At 39.2% G+C, this 26949-nt stretch overlaps 1 protein-coding gene and 1 pseudogene across 1 annotated transcript in view; one reads left to right on the plus strand and one right to left on the minus strand.

Annotated features, from left to right (window-relative positions):
- LOC134378229 (synaptonemal complex protein 2-like) overlaps positions 1-26545 on the plus strand; it is a 30911-nt gene extending 4366 nt beyond the window's left edge. Inside the window, 15 exon segments of the mRNA XM_063097219.1 lie at positions 719-823; positions 1232-1256; positions 3859-3944; positions 4065-4153; positions 6062-6096; positions 13809-13975; positions 15867-15919; positions 16648-16693; positions 18573-18665; positions 18767-18827; positions 22731-22876; positions 24182-24275; positions 24771-24865; positions 25919-26003; positions 26482-26545. Coding sequence (XP_062953289.1) covers positions 719-823; positions 1232-1256; positions 3859-3944; positions 4065-4153; positions 6062-6096; positions 13809-13975; positions 15867-15919; positions 16648-16693; positions 18573-18665; positions 18767-18827; positions 22731-22876; positions 24182-24275; positions 24771-24865; positions 25919-25966 — 1143 coding nt within the window. The 3' untranslated portion in view covers positions 25967-26003; positions 26482-26545.
- On the minus strand, positions 5230-5341 carry LOC134379309 (U4 spliceosomal RNA; annotated as a pseudogene).
- Positions 26546-26949: the final 404 nt, after the last annotated feature.

Raw genomic sequence — 26949 nt, forward strand, 5'->3', positions numbered from 1 at the left:
CCTGTTGCTGATAGAGTTGTTCATCAAAAATTCAGTTACTAACTTTATGTTCAACATTGATTTCTAACTATACCTGCAGGATTTTTTTCTTTCTTTTTTTAATAAGAGTGACCAGTGTCAGCAAAAATGGCTCAAAGATGACGTTTGCTTTATTGAGTAAATATTCTAGGAGGGGTTACAGAAGTTTATTTCTAAACCATACCAATCCTAGCAACTTAATATGAAATTGGAAATATTTCTATAGAAAAAATTCTCCAGTTAACTGGAAGCTTTTGGCAAAAGAAAAGTAGCCAAGCCCAAGGCATATTTCCTGTAACCCCGAATACTTTCAGTGCTTTCCAAATTCTGCATCTCCTGTGATAGTTTCTATAGCTTCTTAGATCACAAGATTTCTCCTTGTGTTGGGGAGGTTCATTTAGCTCTTAAACCTTCCTCAGTAGCCCCTTTATATGGTTTTCTGGCGTCGATTCTGGCCAGGTCTCCAATTCTTGCTGATATCTGAGAACTTACTTATTACAACTGACTAGCAGTATGGCTCCATCTTGAGGTGTTCTAGATGGGAGGCCTCAGAGTCAGATCTAATTGAAATGTTATGAAATGGAAAAAGGTTTTTAAGATTATTTTGCTCTAGAGGGAAAATTACCTTGTGAAATTTTATTGAATAGGCAGTAGTTATTCAATCCTCGGTGGTTCCATAAGTGTTTCTTTTCCTGTGTACATGGATTCCTGGTTTGAAAGAACGACAGCATTTCTGACCACGGAAGAGCTAGCCTGAGACTCATTGCTGACTACTGTTACAGAAGACTTCTTGGACACTGCTTTGGTGAGGAGGCGGGTGATGCTTCACTGAGCAGGTGCAGTTGGTTATCAGCATGAATCTTCAAGGTTTTTATAAAATCTGGCTTTCTATAAGATGTGAGATTTGTTAAAATACTCCCATGTTTTATTACTAGAATATTATGTGAAATAGTATCAAATACTAATACATTTAACCAATGTTACCCAAAAATGAGGGGTGATTTATTTTTATACAAAAATATGATTCATCTGATTAAAGGTGACATGCTCATTTAAATAAAGTGAAGCTCAAATAGGCTTTCTCTGAAATTCTTTTCCTCTGTTTTTAAAGTCAACTCCTGCCTATTAGAGAAATACCAGCATTAATGCATTAATGTTATAGTTCATAATGCTGTTTTAAAATAACATGAGCTTTACTTTTTCTTTTTATTAGATTATTTCCAGGAGTAGTAGTAAAGGTAAGCATATTATTGGCTATGAATTGGATATTAATTTTTCATTAATAGAATATTCTGGTGCAGAGAAAACAATATTTAGTGATATATAAAAGTAAAGTGGATTTAAACATTATATTTGGATTTATTGGCCACCTTATGGTAGTCTTATTGTGATGTTGAAATACATTTCATTGGAAAGAATACCTCGGTTTGCTTGAGATACACTTTTATTTAGCTGCTCTTGGTCCCCATTTGGCCACTTATTATATTCAGGTAGTGAAAAGCCACTTTGTCATTCCAAACCAGCAAGAGTTTAGCTATTACTGATTTAACTTGGAGCTAATTCAGATGACTTTTTCTGTCTTTCAAGAGTATAAAAGGTAAAATTTTAGAAAACGTGGAGGTTAGGTTGATGATTTTGTTCAATTTAACTCAAGTTAAAGGTAATTTGATATTGTGAATTATGGTACCATGGATTCAAAGATGCACTTAAAATAGCAACATTTCAGAAGTTGGGGCCATCTTAAAATGGATGTGTCTTTTTCCCATGGTACGTTTTTTATTTTTCTTTTGAAAAACTGTTATTAGATTGACACTACATTCTACAGTGGATGGTATCTTATCATTGAGGAAATTCAGCACAAGAAGATTAAGTATGCATGGTGCTGGGTCGACTTGAAAAAGAGGTTCTCATAAGCTAAGTCAGTGGATCCAAATATTTTCAAGTCAATTCTTTATTAACTTCACAAGTGATAGTTACTGCTGATAAAATATAGAATAGTTAAAAACTACTTTGACTTTTGTAACATTTTAAAATAAACTTGTCTTTTGTTACTTACCACAGTAGTATATACTGCATATTTGAAAAACAATGCATATATGAGCTGTCTATTTAGCCTATGGGTCATTGCTTGGAGCATTTTTGGATTCACATAATCCTAATTATTTATCTAATTGCCTTATTAATAGTATCTAATTATTAATCTAATTGCCTTAATTAGAGAAAACACTGCTATGGATGACCATATTAGTCTGCCAGGCTGCCATAGCCAGACACCATAGTCTGGCTGAAACAACACACATTCGTTATTCCTAGTTCTGGAGGCTGGAAGCACAAGACTAGGGTGCCAGCATGGTCAGGTTCTGGTGAGTGCTCTCTTCCCGGCTTATCACTGTGTCCTCACGTGTTGGAGAAAGAGCCAGCAAGCTCTCAGGTGTCCCTCGCTATGATGACTGATGCCATCAGGATCCACCCCTTTAGCTGGGGTAGTGGCCTCCTGCTGACACTGTCATCTGGGCTGTCTCCCTGTTCCATGTTTGGCTTCCAAGCTCTTCTATTGTTTGTAATTATTCCCTGTATTAAATTCCCACAGACTGAAATATCTAGAATGGTTTTGATTTTTATCTTAATGTTTCTTTCTTCTTTATATCTATTTTCATCTCAGACTGTTGCTTTCTCTGGCCAACTTAATTTCTTATAACACAGAGTTAGTGTTCTTCTGAGTTTTGAGAAGACAAATCAGATGCTTCCTAAATTTTTCAGGTTCCTGCAGCAAGCGTTTTTTAGAAGTCACTTTTCTGCCTCCTCCTGAGTTCGCATGCTCAACTCCTCTCTCCCACAGGGAGCTGTATGCTGTGAGTTTCTCTACTGCTCTTAAAATGAAAGCACGGAACAGCACCTGGTATTTGCTAGTTAACAGTGTGCACGCGTATCTGCAGAGTCCTCAGCTGTCCTGCTGGGCTCCGTTAGAATCTTTCCTTCAAGTTGTAAGCTGGTGGCTGCTGGGCAGGCTGTTGGCAAAGACTCTAGCCGAATTTCTGGCTTCCAGAGATCATCCAGTGGTATCAATGTGGCTCGTTTGGACCAAAGAGGGGTCATTTATATTTCTATTTCCTAGTTTGTGTTGCCATAATTTCATGAGTTACATGGGAGTTAAAAAGTATACAGTATGTGAAGAGTAATTCACATACCAGAATTATACAAATTTACGCATGACCTTACCGTGAGTTTTTGCATTATGTCCTACCATTGTCATTTTATATCTTAACATCATGTGCATACATGAAACCATAAATTAGAATTTACTCTTTGATAACCATAAAATATTATCACATACCCTGTTATTTACTATGTACTAATATATAAATAGCTGTTGAAGTTTCTGTGATTGTGCTATTTAATAAAGGTCAACGCTTTATTAAAACATTTCTACTTCTTAGTGCAAGACCTTATAAAACTTTTATTTTTATAAAATTCACAAATGGAAGAAACTCATGGAAACAATAGAAAACTGTGTGCAGGAGCTGCCCTTTGCACATTGCTGCATCTGGACGAAAAAGTAGCTTTGCTCAAGGTGTGATGACAACAATGAATGGTCACACTCACGTACGCCACTGTTATTTTCTTTAGTGGGTATCTATGTCCTGCAAGTCTCTTGTGGCCTGGGGGTTTCTGTGACTGAAGCAGACTGTAATTTGTCCCTTGCCCAGACTGTCAACTGATTCATTCCTGAACTGTTTACTGCCACTGTCCCTCTTTCACTCTTTACTGCTTTCTGCTGTGTAGGAGTCATTTCCTTACTCTTTTTAGCATAAATTGATTCTTTCAAAATTCTACTTTCAGGGAAAATTCAGATGTTGGATTCCTTCATACTTAGCTTAGGACTCCTGGTGACAGAAAACACTGTAAATCTTTGGATTCAACAGGAGGTGAGTTGCAAATAACCAAACAGATATAGCAGTTGCTCTGGGAACCTCAGATAAAGTCGTGCACAGAAAGTTGTCTCCATTTTTTTTCTTGCCGCTGAATACCTTCTCCAATTCCGAAAGGCTCTCAGGACTTTGAACTTAATTCTGTGTGCTGTGCCTCGGGAACAGAGGAAAAAACTCCCTTTGTCAGAAGGCGCATGTCGTCTTATGTAAGTGACCTTGACTTCATTCGTCCCTTCAGTGAATGCTTTGTGTGCTGCTGTGTATCAGGCACTAAGCCAGGCAGTGAAGGACGGAGGGAAAAAGTCAGACTTTTCCAGGCTCTTCTTTTGTAGTAGCGTGGGTTTTCTGTTTTTTGTTTTGTTTTTTACATCAAATTTGTGAGGCAAAATGCTTTCTGAGGCTGTAGATAATTTTTTCACTGTAAATGTGAACTCAGTGATTCCTGGAAGAATATTAAGAGTACAGACCCTGGAGCCAGACCACTTACCTTCAAATCCTAGTTTTGCTCCTTATGCTAGTTGCACATGAGCACACCCTTAATCTCACTGTACCTTAGTTTGCTCACCTATAAAATGGAGCCAACAATAATCCCTACTGCATAGAGTTATTGTGAAGGTTAAATCAGACGATCCATTAAAAGTGATTGACACATTACCTGGTAGAGAGTAAATGCTCCAAGGTTACCAGTTATTAGCTATACCCACAGGGCATTGAATTTGAATTAATTAGCAAGTGATTGATTTTTTGATTTTTGGTGACCTAGTCATAGTTTCATAGCTGTTGGAACATAAAATTGGGAGGTAAGGTTGTAATGTGTGATCGTGGAAAGAACAAAACCAGCACCCTGTTTTGAAGTTTAAACCTGAACACACGAGTGTGCTCACCAGTCACCAGCACGGAGGCTGTTGTTGGGGCCCGCTATCATTCACGTGAGCTGACTGCAGTGTAGGGCCTGCAAAGGGTGACTGGTCAGCCTGGCACTCATTGCCATCGTGTGTGCCCACTTAACTAGTCTTTGCAGATGCAAGATGTAGTTTTTCCACTGAATTTTTCCTTTTTTTTGACGACTGGCCTATATGGGGATCTGAACCCTTGACCTTCGTGTTATAACACCAGGCTCTAACCAACTGAGCCCACTGGCCAGCCTTTTCTTCTTCCTTTTATTTTCTTGCGCATGCGTGTGAATTTTTCCTAAAAAGTATCTATTGAATACCTCAGTAAAGTCACTACTCTTAATGGTGTATTTAGATTTGGAAAGCAGCTGACCTGATATTGTCTCTTAAGTTTCCAAACTAATCCTTTGGTCATACTACCTTATTGTTTTTGTGTTCAATTAGCAATAATCACACCTCAGATAAACATCATTAGCTATAATACTGCCACTGCACAAAGCCGTTTGTGTGTTCTAGAAAGTTTGGAATGTTCTGGACTTTAAAAGTAGAACCTGCAAACATAAAATTAAGCACAACTCTCGTTGGTACTGTTTTAAGGCTTCTAATTAATAGTAACAAATCAATCTGTTATGAGAATCTGAACTCTCATATGACGTTTTAACAAGTCTGTTCTTTAAAATGGGAGTTATTTCAGGCATTAACAAGACCTCCATCACATTTGTTAGCATTCAATTGAAATTCTTACATGAATATATAATATGGGAGTCTGTATTTGTTAAAATAATGTAATAACTTAATCCCATTGCATCTCTAAGTTAAATTTATCAGTTTTTAAAATCAGATCAAACAGCTCATAGGAAAGACTCACAAGACCAGAAAAGGACATACACCTTCACAGGCTAGTAAGATTATAAAACTCTGTAATCAGAGCATTTGATGAATCCTAGAGATTGTCAAACTGAATTCACTTTACAGAAGGGCAAATAGAATCTCACAGTGTATAGTAGCTCTAGTTTCTTTAAAAAATACGTATATGTCATTAATATATAAACTTGAAGAATTTTCCATAAAAATGTACTATTGACATTTTAAAAATTCTGATGCTGCATTTGAAATAATTCCATAAATATGTACCTTGGTTTTAAATTTTAATGCCGGTATAATAAAGTTTTCCCTCTTGATGTTCATTTCAGTAAAATGTAATTTATCTAAATGTTTCAGGAAAGAACTTGCAAGGACAATCTTGACTGTGGGTGGTAAGAAGTATTTAGAATTTTAAATACCTGGAATATTAAATATTGGACACGGGGGGGGCATTATAAGCATCTTGAAATTATGAGGAATAAATTATGGACACATTGAAAATAGGAATTAAGATTTTATTTTAAATTTATTTTGAGAGATTTTAGCATGTGAAAAACCATAAAGAAAAATTAATGAATATTTATCTACTCACCAGTCAGCTTTGTCCAATTTTAGCATTTTGACCCATTTGTTTCAAGTCTTTTTTTTTTTTTTTTTTAAACATTCAGAGTCACAGCTAAAGTTCCCTGTGTCCATGTTTCCTATTTCATTCCTTGGTTCCAAATCCCTTGGCTTGGATTTGTTTTCCATACTCTATGTATGCATAAGCAATATACATTATTGTTTTGCACATTTAAAAAGGATTATATAAATGCCATCCTATTGGACATATCTGGCTGCAACTCCTTTTTTACCTTCAAAATTATTTGAGGAGGGTTTTCAAGATGGCGGCGGCTGCGGCGGCTGGGGCGGAGTAGCTGAGGTGGAAAAGGTGGCCACTGGGCCTCAGGCAGTTGGGAAACTTGCGGACCTTCCTCTGGCCATCTCTTAAGGGAGGACTGCTGCTGCTGGCCGGTCGTGGGGGCTCAACGCCACTTTGCCCCCGGCAGGAGAGGCTGCCTCATTTACAGGCAACAGCTTTGAAGTGTGGAGCAGGAAAAGAACTGATTCTTAGCTGCAAAAGCGAGTCTTGAAACAGGGAACGGCGCCAGGGCTGCTGTGGATGCAGCCAGGATCCCGGAGGCTGGGGCCGCACTGAAGGCAGCCAGCTGCCCTATTCAGGATTCGAGGTTTCAGGCCGGCATTAAAGAAGATTCCTGGGAGCGCCCGAGCCGCGCCGTGACTGAACAGCCCGAGGCGGCAGCGCCGAGAACACGGAAGGCAACAAACCAGAGACAGAGCGAGCGCCCGACCTGGCACAGCACTGTGAGTGATCCCTGGCACAGCTCTGTTCGGGGGGTGGATGCCCACGCGGCTCCCGCCTGTACCACCAAGCCACTCACTGCCCCGGTGCTGCCTCCATTTTCCCAGGTACGGGCAGCTCCGCCCTGCTCGGCCATCACTGAGCCCATTTGCTTGGCCTGGCGAGGGGCTTTCCGGACCCTGCGGCCGGCCTCCTCTCCCACTCCCTCCACGGTTCTCTGGCGGGGCTGGGGGTGTGGGGCGTCCCGACCAGTGTTGGGAGGGCTAGGAAGTACGGGCGGGCCGACTGTCACTCCACCACACCCTGGACTCCGGCCCCGGTAAACTTCCTGTTACTGGGAGGCAGATACCATCTCTGCGACCACCAGTTTGGAAAAAAGCCTAACGCATTTCTGGTTGGGAATAGTGTGGCAGGAGAGTTCCCAGGTCCGCTTGAACCTGCCGGAGAGCAGGCTGCAGGCGGGCACTAGACTCAGTTTATACCAGGGGGATACAAAGGTGAACAAGACCCGAGAAAGATCTACACAGTGCTACAAAGGCACCCAGAGAGACCGGTCGTCTGTGCCTAGCAGAAACCTGGTAGACTTCCCGGGCGAGGCAGTGCTGAGCAGGGTCTTGAAGGCCCAGCTGATAGACGAGGGGTGCAGAAGACACACCCCAGCCCAGCACAGTGTGCACAGAGGGGGGAGACATGCGGCCAGGGAGGCGGAGACTCGACAGAAACCACACACCCAGTAGGGTCACCACTGCACGATCTAACAGCCTGGGCCAGAGCACACGGAACGGGGAGAAGTCCTGTACAGAAAGTGAAAGCTCAACAGAGATCACACACCCTGTGGTACGTGATCCACCAGCCCAGCAGAGTACAAGCTGACCAGAAAGGTGGATCCCTGGAGAAGCCCAAGACCCGAGGCAACCACACACACAAGACACTAGAGGCCAAATGAGCAGTCACGGCGGGAGCCATACCAAATTGGCAACCACAGCAACATCCTAGTTAGTCATTAGTCTCAAACCGGTGGACTGTGAAACCCCCTGCCACAATGAATAAACACCAAAAAAAAGACACCAGAAATACAAAAAATCAAGAAAGTACACCACCAAAAGTTAATAAATCTCATACTCTAGATCCTATAGAACAAGAAGCCCTTGAAATAACTGACAAGGAATTTTGAGTGATAATTCTAAGGAAACTGAATGAGATACAAGAAAACTCAGCTAGACATCATGATGAAATGAGGAAAAGTATACAGGATCTGAAAGAGGAAATATACAAGGAAATCAATGTCCTGAAAAAAAATGTAGCAGAACTTGCTGAACTGAAGAAGGTATTCAGCGAAATAAAAAACACAACGGAGAGTTTAACCAGCAAGCTTGTCGAAGTTGAAGAGAGAACCTCTGAACTTGAAGATGGGCTGTTTGAAATAACACAAGCAGACAAAAAGAAAGAAAAAAGAATCAAGGACATGGAAGAAAATCTGAGAGAGATATCAGACAACCTCAAGCGTTCAAATATCCGAGTCATGGGTATTCCAGAAGGGGAGGAAAATGGAGATTCCATTGAAAACATATTCAACAAAATAGTGGCAGAAAACTTCCCAGGTATAGGAAAAATCACAGATCTTCAGATCCAGGAAGCTCAACGATCTCCAGACGTATTCAACCCAAAAAGGCCTTCTCCAAGACATGTCATAGTCAAATTGGCAAAACTCAGAGACAAAGAGAGAATCTTAAAAGCTGCAAGAGAGAAGCGTCAAATCACCTATAAGGGAGCCCCAATCAGGTTAACATCAGACTTTTCATCACAAACCCTAAAAGCTAGAAAGGAATGGGATGATATTTTCAAAATACTAAAAGACAAAGATTGCCAGCCAAGAATACTCTACCCTGCAAGGCTATCCTTCCGAAATGAGGGGCAAATAGTATATTTCTCAGACAAACAAAAACTGCGGGAGTTCACTACCACAAGACCACCCTTACAAGAAATCCTCAAGGGAGTACTGGGTTTGGTTCCTGAAAAATAACTACCACTGCCATAAAAACCTAAGAAAAATCTAAACCCGCTAGTACAATAAAAATGGCATTCATGAAGAGAAAACAAGCTAACAAAAACACTATCTACAACCTAAGGAACCAACAAACAAAGAAACCAAACAGTAAATCAGAAAGCAAGGAACAAAAGACACCTAAGACAACCAAACAACCAATAAAATGCTAGGAATAAATCAACACCTTTCAATAACAACTCTTAATGTTAAAGGCTTAAATTCCCCAATTAAAAGACACAGACTGGCTGACTGGATCAAAAAGCAAGACCCAACTATATGCTGCCTACAAGAGACCCACCTCACCCATAAAGATTCACACAGACTAAGAGTGAAAGGATGGAAAAAGATTTACCATGCAAACAGAAAAGAAAAACGAGCTGGAGTGGCTATTCTTATATCTGACAAAATAGACTTTAAACTAAAAACCATAAAAAGAGACAATGAGGGACACTACTTAATGATAAAAGGACTGATCCATCAAGAAGACATAACAATCATAAATATGTACGCACCCAATGTTGGAGCAGCCAGATTTATAAAACAAACTCTATTAGACCTAAAGAAGGAAATAGACACTAATACCATAATAGCAGGGGACCTGAACACTCCACTGTCAATATTAGACAGATCATCTAGGCAAAGAATCAGTAGAGAAACACAAGATCTAAACAAGACTCTAGACCAATTGGAATTGGCAGATATCTACAGAACATTCCACCCAACAACCTCAGAATATTCATTCTTCTCATCAGCACATGGATCATTCTCCAGGATAGATCACATATTAGGTCACAAATCAAGTCTCAATAAATTCAAAAAAATTGGAATTATCCCATGTATCTTCTCAGACCACAATGGATTAAAACTAGAAATTAATAACAAACAAAACTCTGGAAACTATACAAACACATGGAAATTAAACAGCATTCTACTTAATGACATATGGGTCCAAGAAGAAATCAAGCAGGAAATCAAAAAGTTTATTGAAACTAATGAAAACAATGATACATCATACCAAAACCTGTGGGATACTGCAAAAGCAGTATTGAGGGGAAAATTTATTGCATTAAATGCTCACTTCAGAAGAATGGAAAGATGGCAAGTGAACAACCTAACACTTCACCTTAAAGAACTAGAAAAACAAGAACAATCCAATCCTAAAGTTAGCAGACGGAAAGAAATCATTAAGATCAGAGCAGAACTGAATGAAATTGAAAACCAAAAAACAATTCAAAAGATCAACGAATCAAAAAGTTGGTTTTTTGAAAAGATAAATAAAATTGACAAACCATTAGCATGGCTAACAAAAAAAAGAAGAGAGAAGACTCAAATAACAAAAATTAGAAATGAAAAAGGCGATATTACAACTGATTCATCTGAAATACAAGGAATCATTCAAGACTACTATAAACAACTATACGCCAACAAATTTGAAAATCTGGAGGAAATGGATAAATTTCTGGACACACACAAGCTCCCAAAACTGAACCGTGAAGACGTAGAAAATTTGAACAGACCAATAACAATAAAGGAGATTGAAGCTGTTATCAGAAGGCTCCCAACAAAGAAAAGCCCAGGACCAGATGGATTCACAGCAGAATTTTACCAAACATTCAAAGAGGAATTGACACCGATTCTTTACAAACTATTCCAAAAGACTGAAACGGACGCAAATCTCCCAAACTCATTCTATGAAGCAAACATCATCCTGATACCAAAACCAGGTAAAGATATAACCAAAAAAGAAAACTACAGGCCGATATCCTTGATGAATATAGATGTAAAAATCCTCACTAAAATACTAGCAAACAGAATACAGCAACACATACGAAAAATTATTCATCACGATCAAGTGGGATTCATCCCAGGGATGCAAGGTTGGTTCAACATACGCAAATCAATAAATGTGATACACCATATTAATAAACTCAAACACAAGGACCATATGATCATCTCTATAGATGCTGAAAAAGCATTTGATAAAGTTCAGCACTCATTCATGACAAAGACCCTCTATAAGTTAGGTATAGAGGGAAAGTATCTCAACATAATTAAAGCCATATATGCCAAACCCACTGCCAATATCATCCTGAATGGGGAAAAGCTGAAAGCTTTTCCTTTAAGAACAGGCACTAGACAAGGATGCCCACTCTCACCACTCCTATTCAACATAGTGTTGGAAGTACTAGCCAGAGCAATCAGAGAAGAGAAGGAAATAAAGGGCATCCAGATTGGAAAAGATGAAGTCAAACTGTCCCTGTTTGCAGATGACATGATCCTATATATCGAACAGCCTAAAACCTCTACAAAAAGCTCTTGGAACTGATAAATGATTTCAGCACAGTAGCAGGATACAAAATCAACACACAAAAATCAGTAGCATTTCTTTTCTCCAATAGTGAACATGCAGAAGGAGAAATCAAGAAAGCCTGCCCATTTACAATAGCCACCAAAAAAATAAAATACTTAGGAATAGAGTTAACCAAGGAGGTGAAAAATCTCTATAATGAGAACTACAAACCACTGCTGAGAGAAATTAGAGAGGATACAAGAAGATGGAAAGATATTCCATGCTCTTGGATTGGAAGAATCAACATAGTGAAAATGTCCATACTACCCAAAGTGATATACAAATTCAATGCAATCCCCATCAAAATTCCAAAGACATTTTTCTCAGAAATGGAAAAAACTATTCAGACATTTATATGGAACAATAAAAGACCACGAATAGCCAAAGCAATGCTCAGCAAAAAAAATGAAGCTGGAGGCATAACACTACCTGACTTTAAGCTATACTACAAAGCCATAATAACCAAAACAGTATGGTACTGGCATAAAAACAGACACACTGACCAATGGAATAGAATAGAGAATCCAGAAATCAACCCACACACTTACTGCCATCTGATCTTTGACAAAGGCACCAAGCCTATTCACTGGGGAAGGGACTGCCTCTTCAGCAAGTGGTGCTGGGATAACTGGATATCGATATGCAGGAGAATGAAACTAGATCCATACCTCTCACCGTATACTAAAATCAACTCAAAATGGATTAAGGATTTAAATATACACCCTGAGACAATAAAACTTCTTAAAGAAAACATAGGAGAAACACTTCAGGAAATAGGACTGGACACAGACTTCATGAATACGACCCCAAAAGCACGGGCAACCAAAGGAAAAATAAACAAATGGGATTATATCAAACTAAAAAGCTTCTGCACAGCAAAAGAAACAATTAAAAGAGTTAAAAGACAACCAACAGAGTGGGAGAAAATATTTGCAAAATATACATCTGACAAAGGATTAATATCCAGAATATATAAGGAACTCAAACAACTTCACAAGAAGAAAACAAGCAACCCAATTAAAAAATGGGCAAAAGAGCTAAGTAGGCATTTCTCTAAGGAAGATATCCAAATGGCCAACAGACACATGAAAAAATGCTCAACATCACTCAGCATCCGGGAAATGCAAATCAAAACTACATTGAGATACCATCTAACCCCAGTTAGGATGGCTAAAATCCAAAAGACTATGAACGATAAATGCTGGCGAGGCTGCGGAGAAAAAGGAACTCTCATACATTGTTGGTGGGACTGCAAAATGGTGCAGCCTCTATGGAAAATGGTATGGAGGTTCCTTAAACAATTGCAAATAGATCTACCATACGACCCAGCCATCCCACTGTTGGGAATATACCCAGAGGAATGGAAATCATCAAGTCGAAGGTATACCTGTTCCCCAATGTTCATCGCAGCACTCTTTACAATAGCCAAGAGTTGGAACCAGCCCAAATGCCCATCATCAGATGAGTGGATACGGAAAATGTGGTACATCTACACAATGGAATACTACTCAGCTATAAAAACGAATGAAATACTGCCATTTGCAACAACATGGATGGACCTTGAGAGAATTATATTAAGTGAAACAAGTCAGGCACAGAAAGAGAAATACCACATGTTCTCACTTATTGGAGGGAGCTAAAAATTAATATATAAATTCACACACACACATACACACACACACACACAGAAACCGGGGGGGGGGGGGAAGAAGATATAACAACCACAATTATTTGAAGTTGATACAACAAGCAAACAGAAAGGACATTGTTGGGGGGGAGGGAGAAGGGAGGGAGGTTTTGGTGATGGGGAGCAATAATCAGCTACAATGTATATCGACATAATAAAATTAAAAAAAAAAAAAAAAGTAAAGCTTTGTCAGCCAGAGCCCTAATTCTCCTCCATTGAGGTAGATAAAGTTCTCTCAAGACAAAAAAAAAAAAAAAATTATTTGAGACTTAAACATGCTGATACATGTAGTTTTAGCTTATCTGCTGTGAATTACCTCAATTTATACTGGGATTTTATTTTTATAGTAGAAATATTTTTCAGGCTATTTGATCTGCTTTTGATGTCTATTTTAATATATCTAAAATATAAAACCCAGAAATATTATTTATTTTAAAAATTGTTATATGCTGACATATTTAGATTTTCTCCTAATATTTATTAAATATTGAATTTATATTATAATTACTCCATAATACATCTTGCTGCTTATAATGATAAGACACTGCTAGTCTTCTAGGATGGAATTTCTTAGAGCAAACACTAACTCTGAAACTCATTTTTTCCTTTTACTTTGTGCCCAGAAATATCTATGTCTACCATGTTTTTAATCTCTAGATTATGACCAGCAGGTGACTATTTCTGAAGCACTGTGTAGACTGACGACTAAAAAGTCAAGAGATGACCTGGCTCATCAGTGGTTTGAGGATGATGTCATTGCTGAGGCTTTCAAAGAAATTAAGGATTGAGACGGTGAGATTCCTGGTCATAAAAATTTCTGTTCAGTTAGTATTTATTATAAGCATCCTCTCAGCACTTGCCTGTGCATTGGACTTAGGCGAGGGTTTTTTATCTTAAGTGTGATTAAGTTACCATTCTTAAACTTTCTGTTTCCCACATAAGCAAAAGTTTGAAGACAATACAAACAGAATATTTGTGGGCCAAATATGGGGACACAGATAGGAAGGACTTGTCTGCAGGGAACTTAGGCTGGAGACAGAACCATGTGAATTTGATGGATCCAGTCAAAGAAAAGGTCTTGGAGGGGGAGCAATTTTCAGTGAACCTCGGAAGGTAGGAAGAATTGGAGAAGAAAAGAAAGAGCACTTTAGCCTTGCAGGGATGGCAGGAGTCTAAAATCGGTGTGGCATGTGCCAGTGGCTGAGGAGGATTGTGGAATGGCTGTATTGTGAGGCATCCAGCCTCTACCATTTGGAGGAAAAACACTTTGCGGTGTTTTCTGCACAACCTGGGCGCGCTGTGATTGTGTCCTCAAGTAGCACAAAAATAGCTTCTGGCTTTGATGTCTGTCTACCTTCATCCCGAAATAGCTACAACGTTTTCCTTCTTTTCAAAAGTTCTTAAAATGAAGGTTAAACTCTTATAGGAAAAGGTAAAATTACTAGCAGCAGTTCTCATGTTAACAAAGCCTTTCTGGTTGAAACTGCTGTGTAATCGGGATTTTCATAAATCTGCACCTTTTGTTTCAGGCTCTGAGTCTATGGCAACATATCTGTAGTGATTGTTTAGCCGGGGTTCAGTGTGGTCTAAATGGAAAAGCCATGAACCGGGGGACTTTCCCAAACTTGGGTTCGAGTTCCACCGCAGGTGTGAGTCCTGTTGCCCTGACCTATGCGATGTATGCATTTTGGTGACGCAGCAGCCTGGGGAAGCCTGAGTGTCCTCTTCTGTAAAATGGGAACAAACCCCATCTCAAAAAGGAGAGAATTCAGTGAGAGAAACAGGAAGTCCCTGGAATGTGGTGGGCACTCAGATGTTAATTTCCTTTCTTGTCTGTGTCATTTCCTTATCTGCAGGGAGATTTGATGAAAATAGGAGAAAAGTAATTATGTTTCCAACATCGTTTCCCCCAGAGCCGTTAGCTTAATTGAATTGCTCTTAGATGAAGGGCTTACACTGCTGCTGTCTATTTAGGGCTGAATTTAGACACCAAGTGTGAGGAGTGTGTGACCACAGCAGCCAATCCTTGCTAACAACAAGGAACAAAAACCTGGGCCCATGTCTCTTTGCAACAAATTTACCTTCCTGATAGTTGAAAAGAAAAAAATAGTCTTTGTTCTTAGAACATATGCCAGGTGAGAGATCCCAGGAAGTAGGGGGTAGACAACTCCCAAAAGAGAAAATTGGCAATGGGTGATATACCCAGATAAACCTGAAATTGGTTGATTCTGTGTGTTTGTGGTTGGCTTGTGCCAGGCAGTTGTCAGGGAAGTGGATGCTGTGAGTGGGTCAAATATTGTAATCTAGGTTGGCAGTGAGATGTATGCAAGTACTTTAAAAAGGTCATGGAAAGTAGAATTAAAAGATTAAATCTTTCTTTGAACTTTTTAAAGTACTCTCGTAGTTCTCTTGCTTACCCTTATGACTTAGTGAAACACAATCATGCATGTAACTTTTGGAGACCTAAGTAGTCCTCAGTTGAAAATCTAATGGCCCAGGAAGGGGGACAGGATTTCTTCTAGAAACATGTACCTGGAGCCTCCTCTTTGTGGTATAAAGTATTGTTAACATATGATAATGAGTCCTTGTGAAGCCTGATGTTACTGGGTCCTGGACATTTAGAAGCAAACACTGGCCTCTACGTGCTGGTCAGGGTGGCATTAAATAAGATACCTTGGTTTTTCAGTTAAAAAGTTTGCACTATTTACTTTGCAGGACTGTAGATGGTTTCTCAATGACCTAAACAATAGACTTGGTGACCAAAGAAGGTAAGATGTCTGTCTGAGCATTATTTTATTGACTAGTTATATTCTGAAACTGTCTAACGTTTTAAAAGAACACCTAGGACCTATCTTACTTTTGGAGAGAATATAGGATACATCGTTTAATGAGCGCTCCAGACTTGTTCATTTAATGAGCGCTCCAGACTTGTTCATTGCACAGAAACCTTAAAAGACCAACTCCGTTCTGCCTAGTGGCTCATTTGACTGTGTTCAGAAATTATTTCTATCAGTCTCTAGCATACGAGGGTACTTCAAAAAGTTCATAGAAAAATGGAATTAAAAGATAATATGAATACTTGCATGAACTTTTTCAAAGACCCTCATATTTATTTATGATTTGTGATATTTTTAACACTACATCCTTTAGGGAGTCCATAGATTTTATAAAGGATAATTTCCTGAAGGCTTGAGGTCACTGGGGATAGGTGTGTTATGGACAGTTAAATCCTCATGAGACAAGATTTTCTAAATTCACTCCTATGGGAATCTTGCCAAGAAGCTGGGTTGCGACATAGTACTAAGAAGTGGCGTCTAGACTGCCAGGTGGATGTTTGGAATTCACCCATAGTAGATTTCTATTTGCAGGTTTGATACATACTCTGTACAGGGAGACTTACTGGCTACTGTAGTTATAAATGCTTGTTGCAGAACATCTTTAGGTTGTGTTTGTGGTCTATCTGTATTTTATTTTTTAATTTTGATGTGTTTTGCAGGATCTATTCATTTCCCTGTGTTGCTGCTTTTGCTGACGAGCATGAGGTATGTTTGTCTCTCTTGGAGGTCCTGAGGGCGGTGTGTAACAAAACTCATAGATTGGTTTATGTAGTTAGGTCGGACTTCTGCTCTTGTTACTCAAAAGGGCTTTTTTAAAAAAAGGACACTAAGTTCCCCAGTGATCTCAAATCTCAAACTGATCGTAATACCATAACCGGGATGCATTACCAGTAAAGTTCAAGGCTCTTCTGTTACTGTAAGTTGAGTATCCCTTCTCTGAAATGCTCGGGACCAAAAATGTTTCAGATTTTGGACTTTTTTCACATTTAGCATATTTGCATTATACTTACTGGTTCAGCACCCCCAATCCAAAAATCCAAAATGCTCAATGAGCATTTCCTTTGAGCGTTGTGTTGTCGCTCAAACAGTTTTGGATTTGGTGCTATTTTGGATTTTGGATTTTTGGATTAGAGATTATCAACCTGAACGGGAAAAGGGAGTTTTAGGGTCTGCACTGTACACATAAGGTTAATTACAGGAACTTTGCCTCATTTTATTCTGTGGGTAACATTATCCACGCCTCCACTGGAGGAAGAAGGATGATTTTCTTGCTTCTTTCTTTCCAGGTGGTGCCTCTCCCTGTATCTTCAGCAGGAGTGTCGCTCTCCTTTTCTCTGGTTCATTCCATCTTCTACTTTATAGTTCAAGATTGACCAGTTTATTTTCATCTCCTTTTTTGGTTTCTAGAGGTACAAGGCCCTTCAAGTAAAGGAGCCCCAACCTACAGCATCTCAGTTTCAAGGCAAATCTTCCGGGCTCTTGGAACTTTGACTTGGCTAAGGTTTCCTGGAACCTTTTTCCAGAATGTGCTCATCAACTCTTTCTCTGTTTTGGGTTCGGAGCCCCCTTCTTGGCCTCTGTGAGCTGAGCCTTCAGCTCATGACTGCACTACACGTGCCTTCTCTCTGGAACTGCTTTTGGAAGGTTGTTCTGTGTCTCTCAGTTCTGTTTATTTTTCCTTTGTTTGTCTGAGGATTCCATTCTCTGCTTGGTTCTCCTTGTTTCTAGGACTTCCACGTTTCCATCAGTTTCAATCAGGACCCTTACACGGGCTCCTAGCGACCCACATTGTGGGTAAAAATCTTCATTCAGCTCCATAGCTATTAAAAAAGTAGGCATGTTTGATGAAGGAAAGAAATACCACTCATTGGAAAAGCAGGTTGTAGAATAGTTAAGTCTAAGGTTTGCTTCATTGTTGGGGAATAAAAACTTTATACACACTTGCTGATATATTCTAGAAAACCTCTGGGAGGAAACAAAGGCATCGTTAATGGTGCCATGAAAGGTTTCTGTGTAAGTTGCTGGGGGTGGGGGGAAGGCAGAGGAGACAATCACTGTTTCTGTAAACACCATCCTGTTTGACTCTTTTTCTTCTCTGTTTTTACTATGACCCTATATTTATTTTATAATAATCAATTTAAATGAAGGTAATTTGAAATCTTCAAGTCTTAGCTCTCCTACATCTAATGGATGGTAAATCTCCACTTATATTTTATCACACTACCTCCTTCTCTAGAAGTTTCCATACATGTGCAGTGTAGATTGTTACTGCTTCAACACAGATTTATTTTCTCAGTGCTTCTCACCAGAAAAAGAATTGAGTGGCTAGAGCTATGTGACTCATTTAAATATCTATTAAATATGCTAAAGCAGAATATTTTTTCATTTTGGAAATGGCTTATTTAAAATTGACATCCTCCTCCTGTTTTTGCACAGTGAGTTGAGCAATAAAGAGAGGTTCTGTAATATCAGGATAGTGCCGTTTCAGGAAAAGCACTAGTTTTGTTTATAACGGGATAATTTTTACGTCGCCTTTTAACATAATTTTTATCTGTATAATTCATGGTGAAATTATCTCTTACAGATGAGAAAACCAGGAGATGAAAAATTAGAGAATGTTTGGATTGATTTCAACCTAGGAAGTCAGAGTGTAACTTTTTATATAGACAATGCTGAGGTAATGATGTTTAATTCCTGATTAGATGTAACCAGTTAGAGACTGTTCATGTATAAATATGTTTTATTTGCTCATGAATGTCAATTATTTATCTTCCCAAGGGCCTTCTGTGGGACTCATTGAGACTTTTGAAGGAAGCAGTGGTTAATTTCAGCATAATAGGTAAGAGGATGATTTTAAACTACCCCACATTTAATTCTGAGTATTGTTTTTGTTTATATTTACAGTATATGTTTAGTTCATTCTAGGGCAGATTTTGATCATGCCTTGAGGTGGAAGAGAGGTTGTGTAGTACGGTGTAAGGCGTACTGTGCTCAAGGCCAGGGTATAGGGGTGACAGGGTTGGTGACTCCTTCACTTTGTGACTTTAGGGTTAAATCACTTACCTAGTTTTCTCATTGTAAAAATGGCATAATTCCTCAAAAAATTAGGAGAAGAACTACCATATGATTGAGCAATCCCACCTCTGGGTATATAGCCAAAAGAATTGAAAGGAGGATCTCGAAGAGATATTTGTATGCATATGTTCAAAGCAGCATTTTCCCCAGTAGCCAAAAGGTCAAAACAACCCGAATGTCCGTTGAGGAATGAATGGATGAACAAAATGTGGTGTGTACATACAATGGGGTATTATTCAGCTTTATAAAGAAAGGAAGTTCTGACACATGCTACAACATGAATGAACCTTGAAGACATTATGCTAAGTCAAATAAGCCAGTCCTCAAAAGACAAATACTGTATGATGACACTTACAAGTATACGAGCTCTCTAAAGTGGTCAGATCTATGGGGAGAAAGTAGAATGGTGGTTGTCAGGGGCGGGGGAAGGGAGAAGTAGGGAGTTGTTCAATGGATGGAGAGTTTCAGTTTGGCCAGATGAAAAAGCTCTGGAGATCTGTCGTACAACAGTGTGAATATACTTAACACTACTGAACTGTACACTTAATAACTAAGATGGGAAATTTTATTTCATGTGGGTGTTTTATTTATGACAATTTAAGAAAATAGATTATATAGTACCCGCCCTTCCTCACCCACAGAGCTGTAGTAATAATTGATGAGTGTATATGGGTGGTACCACCTCTACTTAAATACCAGCTCTCTGACATCTTTCCCCTGAAGCCTCCATCTCTCACCTTTCAGCTCAGCTTGGTAGATGGCACTAAGGGGCGTGGGATGAGGAGTGATCCTTTTCTGAGTGTGTGTAAATAAGCTGTTAGTCCAGTTCAGCATTTTAGTTATAGTCGTATTTGATCATGTTTTCTGACTTTAAAAAATAGAATGTTTTTGAAAGTAACTTATTATGCATACATTTCTAAGTAACTAGGTTTACTAAAGAGTTAAAACTAAATATTAAGTAATTTATGAATATTATATTTCACTTCTTTCTACAAAGGATTTAAAGCAGCTTATACATTTATGCCAAAATAATAGAAATGGAAAATTGGAACCACAGACAAGAATAAAAACATCTGCCATGAAGGCTCCTCCACAGTGGCCACCATGGGGATTTGATACTTAGCTTCCTAGAAGCCAGGGTAGTAAGAGAAACATGACCTGTAATATGATTCTCATCACAGAAGTCTTGGAGAGAAAAAATCCTTTCTAACCTTGAACTATAACTGAAAATCCTCCCAGGGGACTATTTATGGATAGTCCTTCATCTCTGGGTTCCCCTTGCTGGAATTTTTTGTATATATGAATTAACTTAAATGCTCTGTTAAAAGATAATTGTTGAGAGGGTGAAATCATGACAATTATAAAGTGAATGTGTTGAGGATTTTTAATTTATTAACAAGGAAATCAGTAAGATGTAATAACTAGTTCAAGGGAGGATTCAAAGAACCACATAAACAATGCTGAAATTCATCTACAAATAGATGCAAAACTAAGTTGCATTCCACAGACACAATTAGTTTGCATTTCTATGGACAAAAATCCCTCGCATTGTTATCAGTTTTCTAAAATAGCTTGAAAACAATGAAAGGCGTGGATAACCCAGGAGGGTGTGGTAGACAGGCACCCAGTAACTCCTTGGTCCATTTCAAAACCATTTATAATTTTCCCTGATGTAGTTCTTTTCTGTGCCTGTGAGAATTTGTTCCACTGTGCAAGTATTTTGAGTTTCTCCTGTTGGGGATTATTAGAAAAAAGAGGGAATTTAGGATAAGGAATAAATTAGAAAGTAAAGAAAGTGCCAGAAGAGAAGAAACTTTCACAGTGAACTCTAGGAGAAGGAAGGGAGGATGAAGAAAAGTAAGCACAAAGTTTGCAAGGATACCTGTTTGCATGTGAGAAGGTGGGGTTGAGAAAACCAAAATAGATGAAAGAGGTGGAAGCCAGCAATTATGCAGTCGCAGAACTGGAAAGACAGACTCCATTGAGTTAGAGGGCCCTCCTATCTGGAGTAAAGGCAAGCAGTTTACAAACATCTCACTAGAAATGCAAACTAAATGTAATCAATATAAAGAAGAGTAACTTAATTTATGTAGTAATTACCTGTTAGGATTAATTTAAGATACATAAAATGTCACTGATATTTAGTGTAAGTGAATATAAGTATGCTATGAGGACTTCTGTGGGTTTCCTGACTGGGGAAGCCCTAACATTGTTTTTCTTATTTTAAATTTTCTAACTCTAAACTTTGCCACTGTAGTGGTTTTTGGGACCAACTTGCCAAAATCAATCTATATTTCATTAATATACCATATTTCTGTGAGACTTTACAAAGTTCCTCACAGTATCTAGAGTAAGTAGGTGTTACTGTTTCCAGTTTTGTAGCCAAGGAAACTGAAGATTGTCTAGTAAACTCTACAAGCAGGACTTTGTGTACACACCCTTCTGCTTTAGGTGTTGGCAATGTGGTAAGTCAGAAGCTTGGTGTAGTTCTCATGGTCTTTCTTCTGACCCTTATGTGTTTCCAGTGATCCCTACAAGCCCACCTAGCTAGTTACCTTTTCAGATTTTTTTAGAATTATTTTTCTAAAATAATAGGGTTTTATAGACTTTCCCTGTAGTGACGAGTAAGTATCCAGTAAGATGAGTATTTTGGGGAGATTGCTGACCAACTCTGTCCTATAGAAATATAACGTGAGCCATGTATTTAATTTTAAGTAGTCTAGTAGCCACATACATAATAAAGTGGATTAATTTTTATATCTTATTTAATCCAATATATCCAAAATATTATTTTCACATGTACTCAGTATTGTTAATGAGATACTTTACATTCTCCTTTTTTGTACTAAGTTTTTGCAATCTCGTGTATCACATGCTTACAGGGCATCTCAGTGTATACGAGCCATGCTTCAAGCGCTCCACCGTGCTGGGCAGCACAAAGGACTGACTTTCCATTCCCATCAGTGTGTGGCTGTTCACTTTGCCTGTTCTTTCACGGACTTCACTGCCTTTTCTCTCCTGCTGTTTCCACCTTACCTTGTACTTATTGTGGCTCATTCTTGGACTTTGTAAATTTGATCTAAGCATTTTGTCTTCTAAATTATTATTTGTCTGTAAAGAGCTGATCTGGTAGGAAGCCCTCAAGGAAGCTATTGTCTGAGATGTAGATTTCTAAGAGGTTTCCACTTCTCTTTAAGAGGAGTCTATTGAAACAGAGGTGAATTATTTCATTTTGTATATTGGGAACAGTGAATTTTATTTTGAATTTTAGAAATAAGTAGGATTTCAGAGAGAAAGAATGAATGTTATGCTTAGTATATTTGGAAGTAAAATACCTGTTGTGGATGATAGCTTTGTATAAACAAAATGCTCTTAAAAAACTGATTGAATTGCAAAAGACAAAACTATCTTCATTTCTTTGCCTCTAGGGAAAACTACTTCCTATTTTTGCTAGATCAACCACTTAAGTGGTTATGATTAACCACTAGATGCACATGTGTGTATCTAATAAAATAATTTCTAAGTAATTTAATGTAATTTCTTTTCAACTTTTAATCGTAGAAAAATCGACAAGTATCCCAATGCAGTTATTTAAAAATATAAAATTTCAAGATAAAACCTTTCAGTATGTTGATACGCATTGATATACTGTGTTTTTTTTTGTTAGAAACTGAGAAAATGAAGACATTTATCATTTACCTGAAGAAGCCTATTATTATCAGTAGCAAAGAAGTGACAAAAATCGAAATCCATTTTGATCTACAATTCGACATATCACATGCTTCCGTTCAAGCTTTAGGACAGGATAAACAGGTGGCAGGTTTCATTCTTCTGATTATTTGAAAATGTTTTAGTATGTTTTATGTCTCTTAAATGTCCTCATTGGGTTTTGATGTGAACATCTGATCGAGCGGAAGACTCGGTCTCTTGCACACCGTGTAAAAGTGTTGAGGGTTCTGGGTTCTAGTCCCAGTTCTTCCTTTTCATGTGTCGTTAACTATGTAGGATACAGAGCCTCTTTGTGCCTTGAAGTGCTTTATTCCATTTGATGTGACAGTCAAGAGCTGTTCTAGGATGGCATCGCGTCCCTCCCACATTCTTCCTGGAGTTCTGAGGATACTCACTGTGGACTTCTTGTCTCCTCCTCTCTGAGCTCCTCCTGGACTTGGGGGGATCTTCAGGAAAGGGGTTTCTTAGGGAGTTTTCCACAGTTTTATGTACTGGTCTCACCTTGTGGAAATGGTCTGTGCCTCTTCTAGATTGCTGTGGTCTCCATCTCTCTGACCGTAATGTTTCCTACTTTTATACAAGAAGAGGCCTTTCTCTATTACATATGGCAGGCAGGGCAAAGAAACTTGTGAAAAGAGGACATATAAAATACTTGGTCATGGCTACTAGGGAGCTGAACTTGGGGTCACAGAGGGAGGAAGTCTTAGGCCAGCTTCCTTTTGGTTTGAATTGTATATGAAGGTGTTTATATGTAGTAAGTTGCTCCACAAATTTAGTTTTCAAAGGACTCTGAGAAGCCATGTCGTGGGTGAGGATGAGAAGTAAAGGTGAATCAATCATCTGATTAAAAAAAAATCTCCTCTGTCATATTATATATGATTGACCTGCATGACAGGTTTGCCTTTACTAATGAAAAACACCAAAATATTATATGTTTCCACATTTCGCAAAATGAATAAAATGTCCTGGGGGTGAGTTGGGGTCTGCACGTGATGAAGCCGCAGCTCCTGTGAGGACCAGGTGGGTGGAGGATCGTGCTGTGGGGAACTCACCTGCAGATCCGTCCTGAGACAGACTCAGTCCCTGCGCAGTGCAGGGGTCGGAAGTTACCAGTGGGGTTGGACTTGAGCCAGAGAGAGAGAGGTCGTGGAGACGCCAGGGCAGCGTGGTCAGGAGCAGGGCGGTGGCCAGCCGGAGCTGGTCAGCCGGAGCTGGGGCTGGAGGGAGGCAGGAATGGAGAAGCTGGAAAAAGTGAAACGATCTTTTAGAGAGGACAAGCTGAACTCTAACTTCTAATTCATCAGTGTGCTGTGTTCTAAGCTTTAAGTTTTCTGTTAAACTGTTTTTTAAGGATTACTGCTTTTAAAAGTCACTTGGCTTGCATTTCAGATGTTGTCTGACCAGATGAAAATCTCCCCAGAACGTTCCAGTAAGTTTGAGAAAGAGGACACTAAGATTCCTAGTAGTCGTGAAAGAGAAAGAGGTATGTTGGGAGATAATATGTTCTGACTCTGAATTCCCTATAAAAGCACTGATGAAACCTTACTCAGAAAAGGTCACTAGAAACCTGTGATCATGTTAGATTCATAAGTGATCCATCTTAGCTCCGGACAAAGAACAGCTGCTAATAGGCTTGCATCATTTCCCACACCTGATACAGTGTTTCTTGTGGGTCAGGTGGAAATGACAGAGGAAGACAGATGGTGTGGCTGGCAGGAGATGAGGACAGGAAAGGTCCTGCCTACCCACACAGCCAGCCCTGCACTCGATTCTATATCTCTTTTGAGTTATGTCCCAAGGTTGTCTTTCCCAGTGCGCACAGAATGCTGATCTAAGGTCTGAGGCAGGACTAAATACCAGCTCTTACTGAAAGAAGATAATGTACCAGCAGTATGTGTCCCATGAAGAGCGATGGAGGGTGTGCCAGCGTTGCGCGTGGTTATTAGCACTTTAAATGTTCTTTTCTAACTGTATATAGAGCAGGCAGAAGAATCCACCCTCCTGGCAGAGGACTTGAGTGCCGCAGATGACCACTCCTTCATAACCCTCTTGAATGACCAGTCTGAGCCGCCCGTGAGTACAGGGAGCCGGGGTCAAGGTTTTGAACTGTCCACTAAGGTACTGACAGGTGGGAGCCGCCTCTCCTAGTCTGTAGACCATTTTCTCCTGGCCAGTCATATGTCGAGTTTTCAACCACCCCCTCCTTTAAATTATTTTTGCCCGCTATGTTTATGGATTCTCTTTTTTCACAACTTGGTATTCCCACGGAATGCGTGACCTGGCTGGCCTCTGCCTCATTCCCTCACTCAGGATCTGGAGACTGAGATGTAGGGAAAGGAGGCTAATGTTTGGAGTCAGATGTGGTTTTCATAGGAACTTGGTCAAAGTAATTAACATCGATGAGCCTGAGGCTTCTCAAGCATAAAATGGATGTAACAGCTAATCACAGGTGTGGCCCCCCTAGGATGACAATAGAGCACCTGTTGCCCTGCGTGCCATGTGTAGGTTTTTAGTCCATTCCTCTTTTTCCTGTGCTTGACTGCATGAATACATTACACGGATGTGTCATATGGTGTCATGATTCTTTTTAAAAACAAACATACCAGAGATTATTCCTCCAGATAAATTGTCACCTTTTATGTAGCCTCCATGGGAAGCTGTGCATCTATCCCAACAGTACTGATGCTGTTGAAGGCATTTTGTAAGTCTTCCTCTGGTGTTTTTCTTAGTACCCGTGACACACTCTGTGATTGTCTTTGTGAGTGGCAAATGCTTTCCTGAGGGTGGATATGAGTTATTTTTAAATAGCTAACAGTCATTTGGAACCAACAAATTTATTTATTAATGAATAAAGAGACTGGTATCTTAGTATTCAGTGGCTGTGCTTTTCTTACAAGGTGCAAAGTGGTTACAAAAGACTTTCAAAGGACAGGCCTCAAAGGTATCAGAATAATTTTTTTTTTCTGCAACAAACAAATACATTTGATAGTTTACCTGAAAAATTAAAACTGGATGATACACAGCAAGGTCAGATATTTTTTACCTCTCATCAGTAAGACTTGAATAGTATATTTACAGGTTTACTTGAGATGTTTAATACTTTTTGTTTTTAATTTTCATCATTAGAGGTTACTTCAAAACATGAGGACTCTTCAGATTTACAAAAATCGTTAGACACAATTCAGACTCCTAAACTGGATGAGGAATGTAGGTAAGTGATTTTAAAACTGATAAACCATGTAGATCATTGTTAATGTGAACTTTCCCCCTTTCTTGCGGCTACCCCCCCGCCCCCCGCCCCACAACACGCACACGCACATGCACGCACATGCACGCACACACACGCACATGCATGCATGCACATGGAGAGAGCACTGTGTGAAGTTGTCTGCAGAACAGCTTGGGCAGTGTCGGCAAGTCCCCCTGGCCTGCAGACCTCTACCATTCATTATACCTCTAGAGTTACGAGTATTTTTGGCAATGTATTTTTCTGCAGCAAAACAGTGAATATGAAGTTAAAGGGCACAAGATCAATACACAAAAATTAATTTTCTTTCTGTATGTTAACAATCACAAATTGAAATAAAAAGCAATGTTATTTATAATAGTATTAAAAATATGACGTATTTAGGGATTAATTTGACAAAAGATTAAGACCCTTCCTCTACCTCCCCTCCTGAAAACTACAGGACATTGCTGAGAGAAATTAAGGAAGATCTAAATAAATGGAGGCATACTGTGCTCATAGGATGGAAGATTCAGTGTTAACAGAGCAATTCTTCTCCAGTTGATCTATGGTCAGTACAGTCCCCGATTCAAGTCCCAGCAGGTTTTTGTTTGTTTGTTTGTTTTTTATTTATTATTTTTTTTGAGTGGCAAGCTATTTTTAATTTCCATGTGGAAATTTAAAGGACCTACAATAGCCCAAACAAATTTCAATAAGAAACACAAAATAGGACACTACTTGCTTTCAAGATTTACTGTAAAGCTACATTAATCAAAACAGTGTAGTATTGGGCCGAGCCCGTGGCGCACTTGGTAGAGTGCTGCGCTGGGAGCGCGGCGACGCTCCCGCCGCGGGTTCGGATCCTATATGGGACTGACCGGTGAACTCACTGGCTGAGTGCCGGTCACGAAAAAAAAAAAAAAAAAAAAAA

This window comes from Cynocephalus volans, chromosome 5 (assembly GCF_027409185.1).
Source record: "Cynocephalus volans isolate mCynVol1 chromosome 5, mCynVol1.pri, whole genome shotgun sequence".
In the NCBI taxonomy this organism is placed as follows: domain Eukaryota; kingdom Metazoa; phylum Chordata; class Mammalia; order Dermoptera; family Cynocephalidae; genus Cynocephalus; species Cynocephalus volans.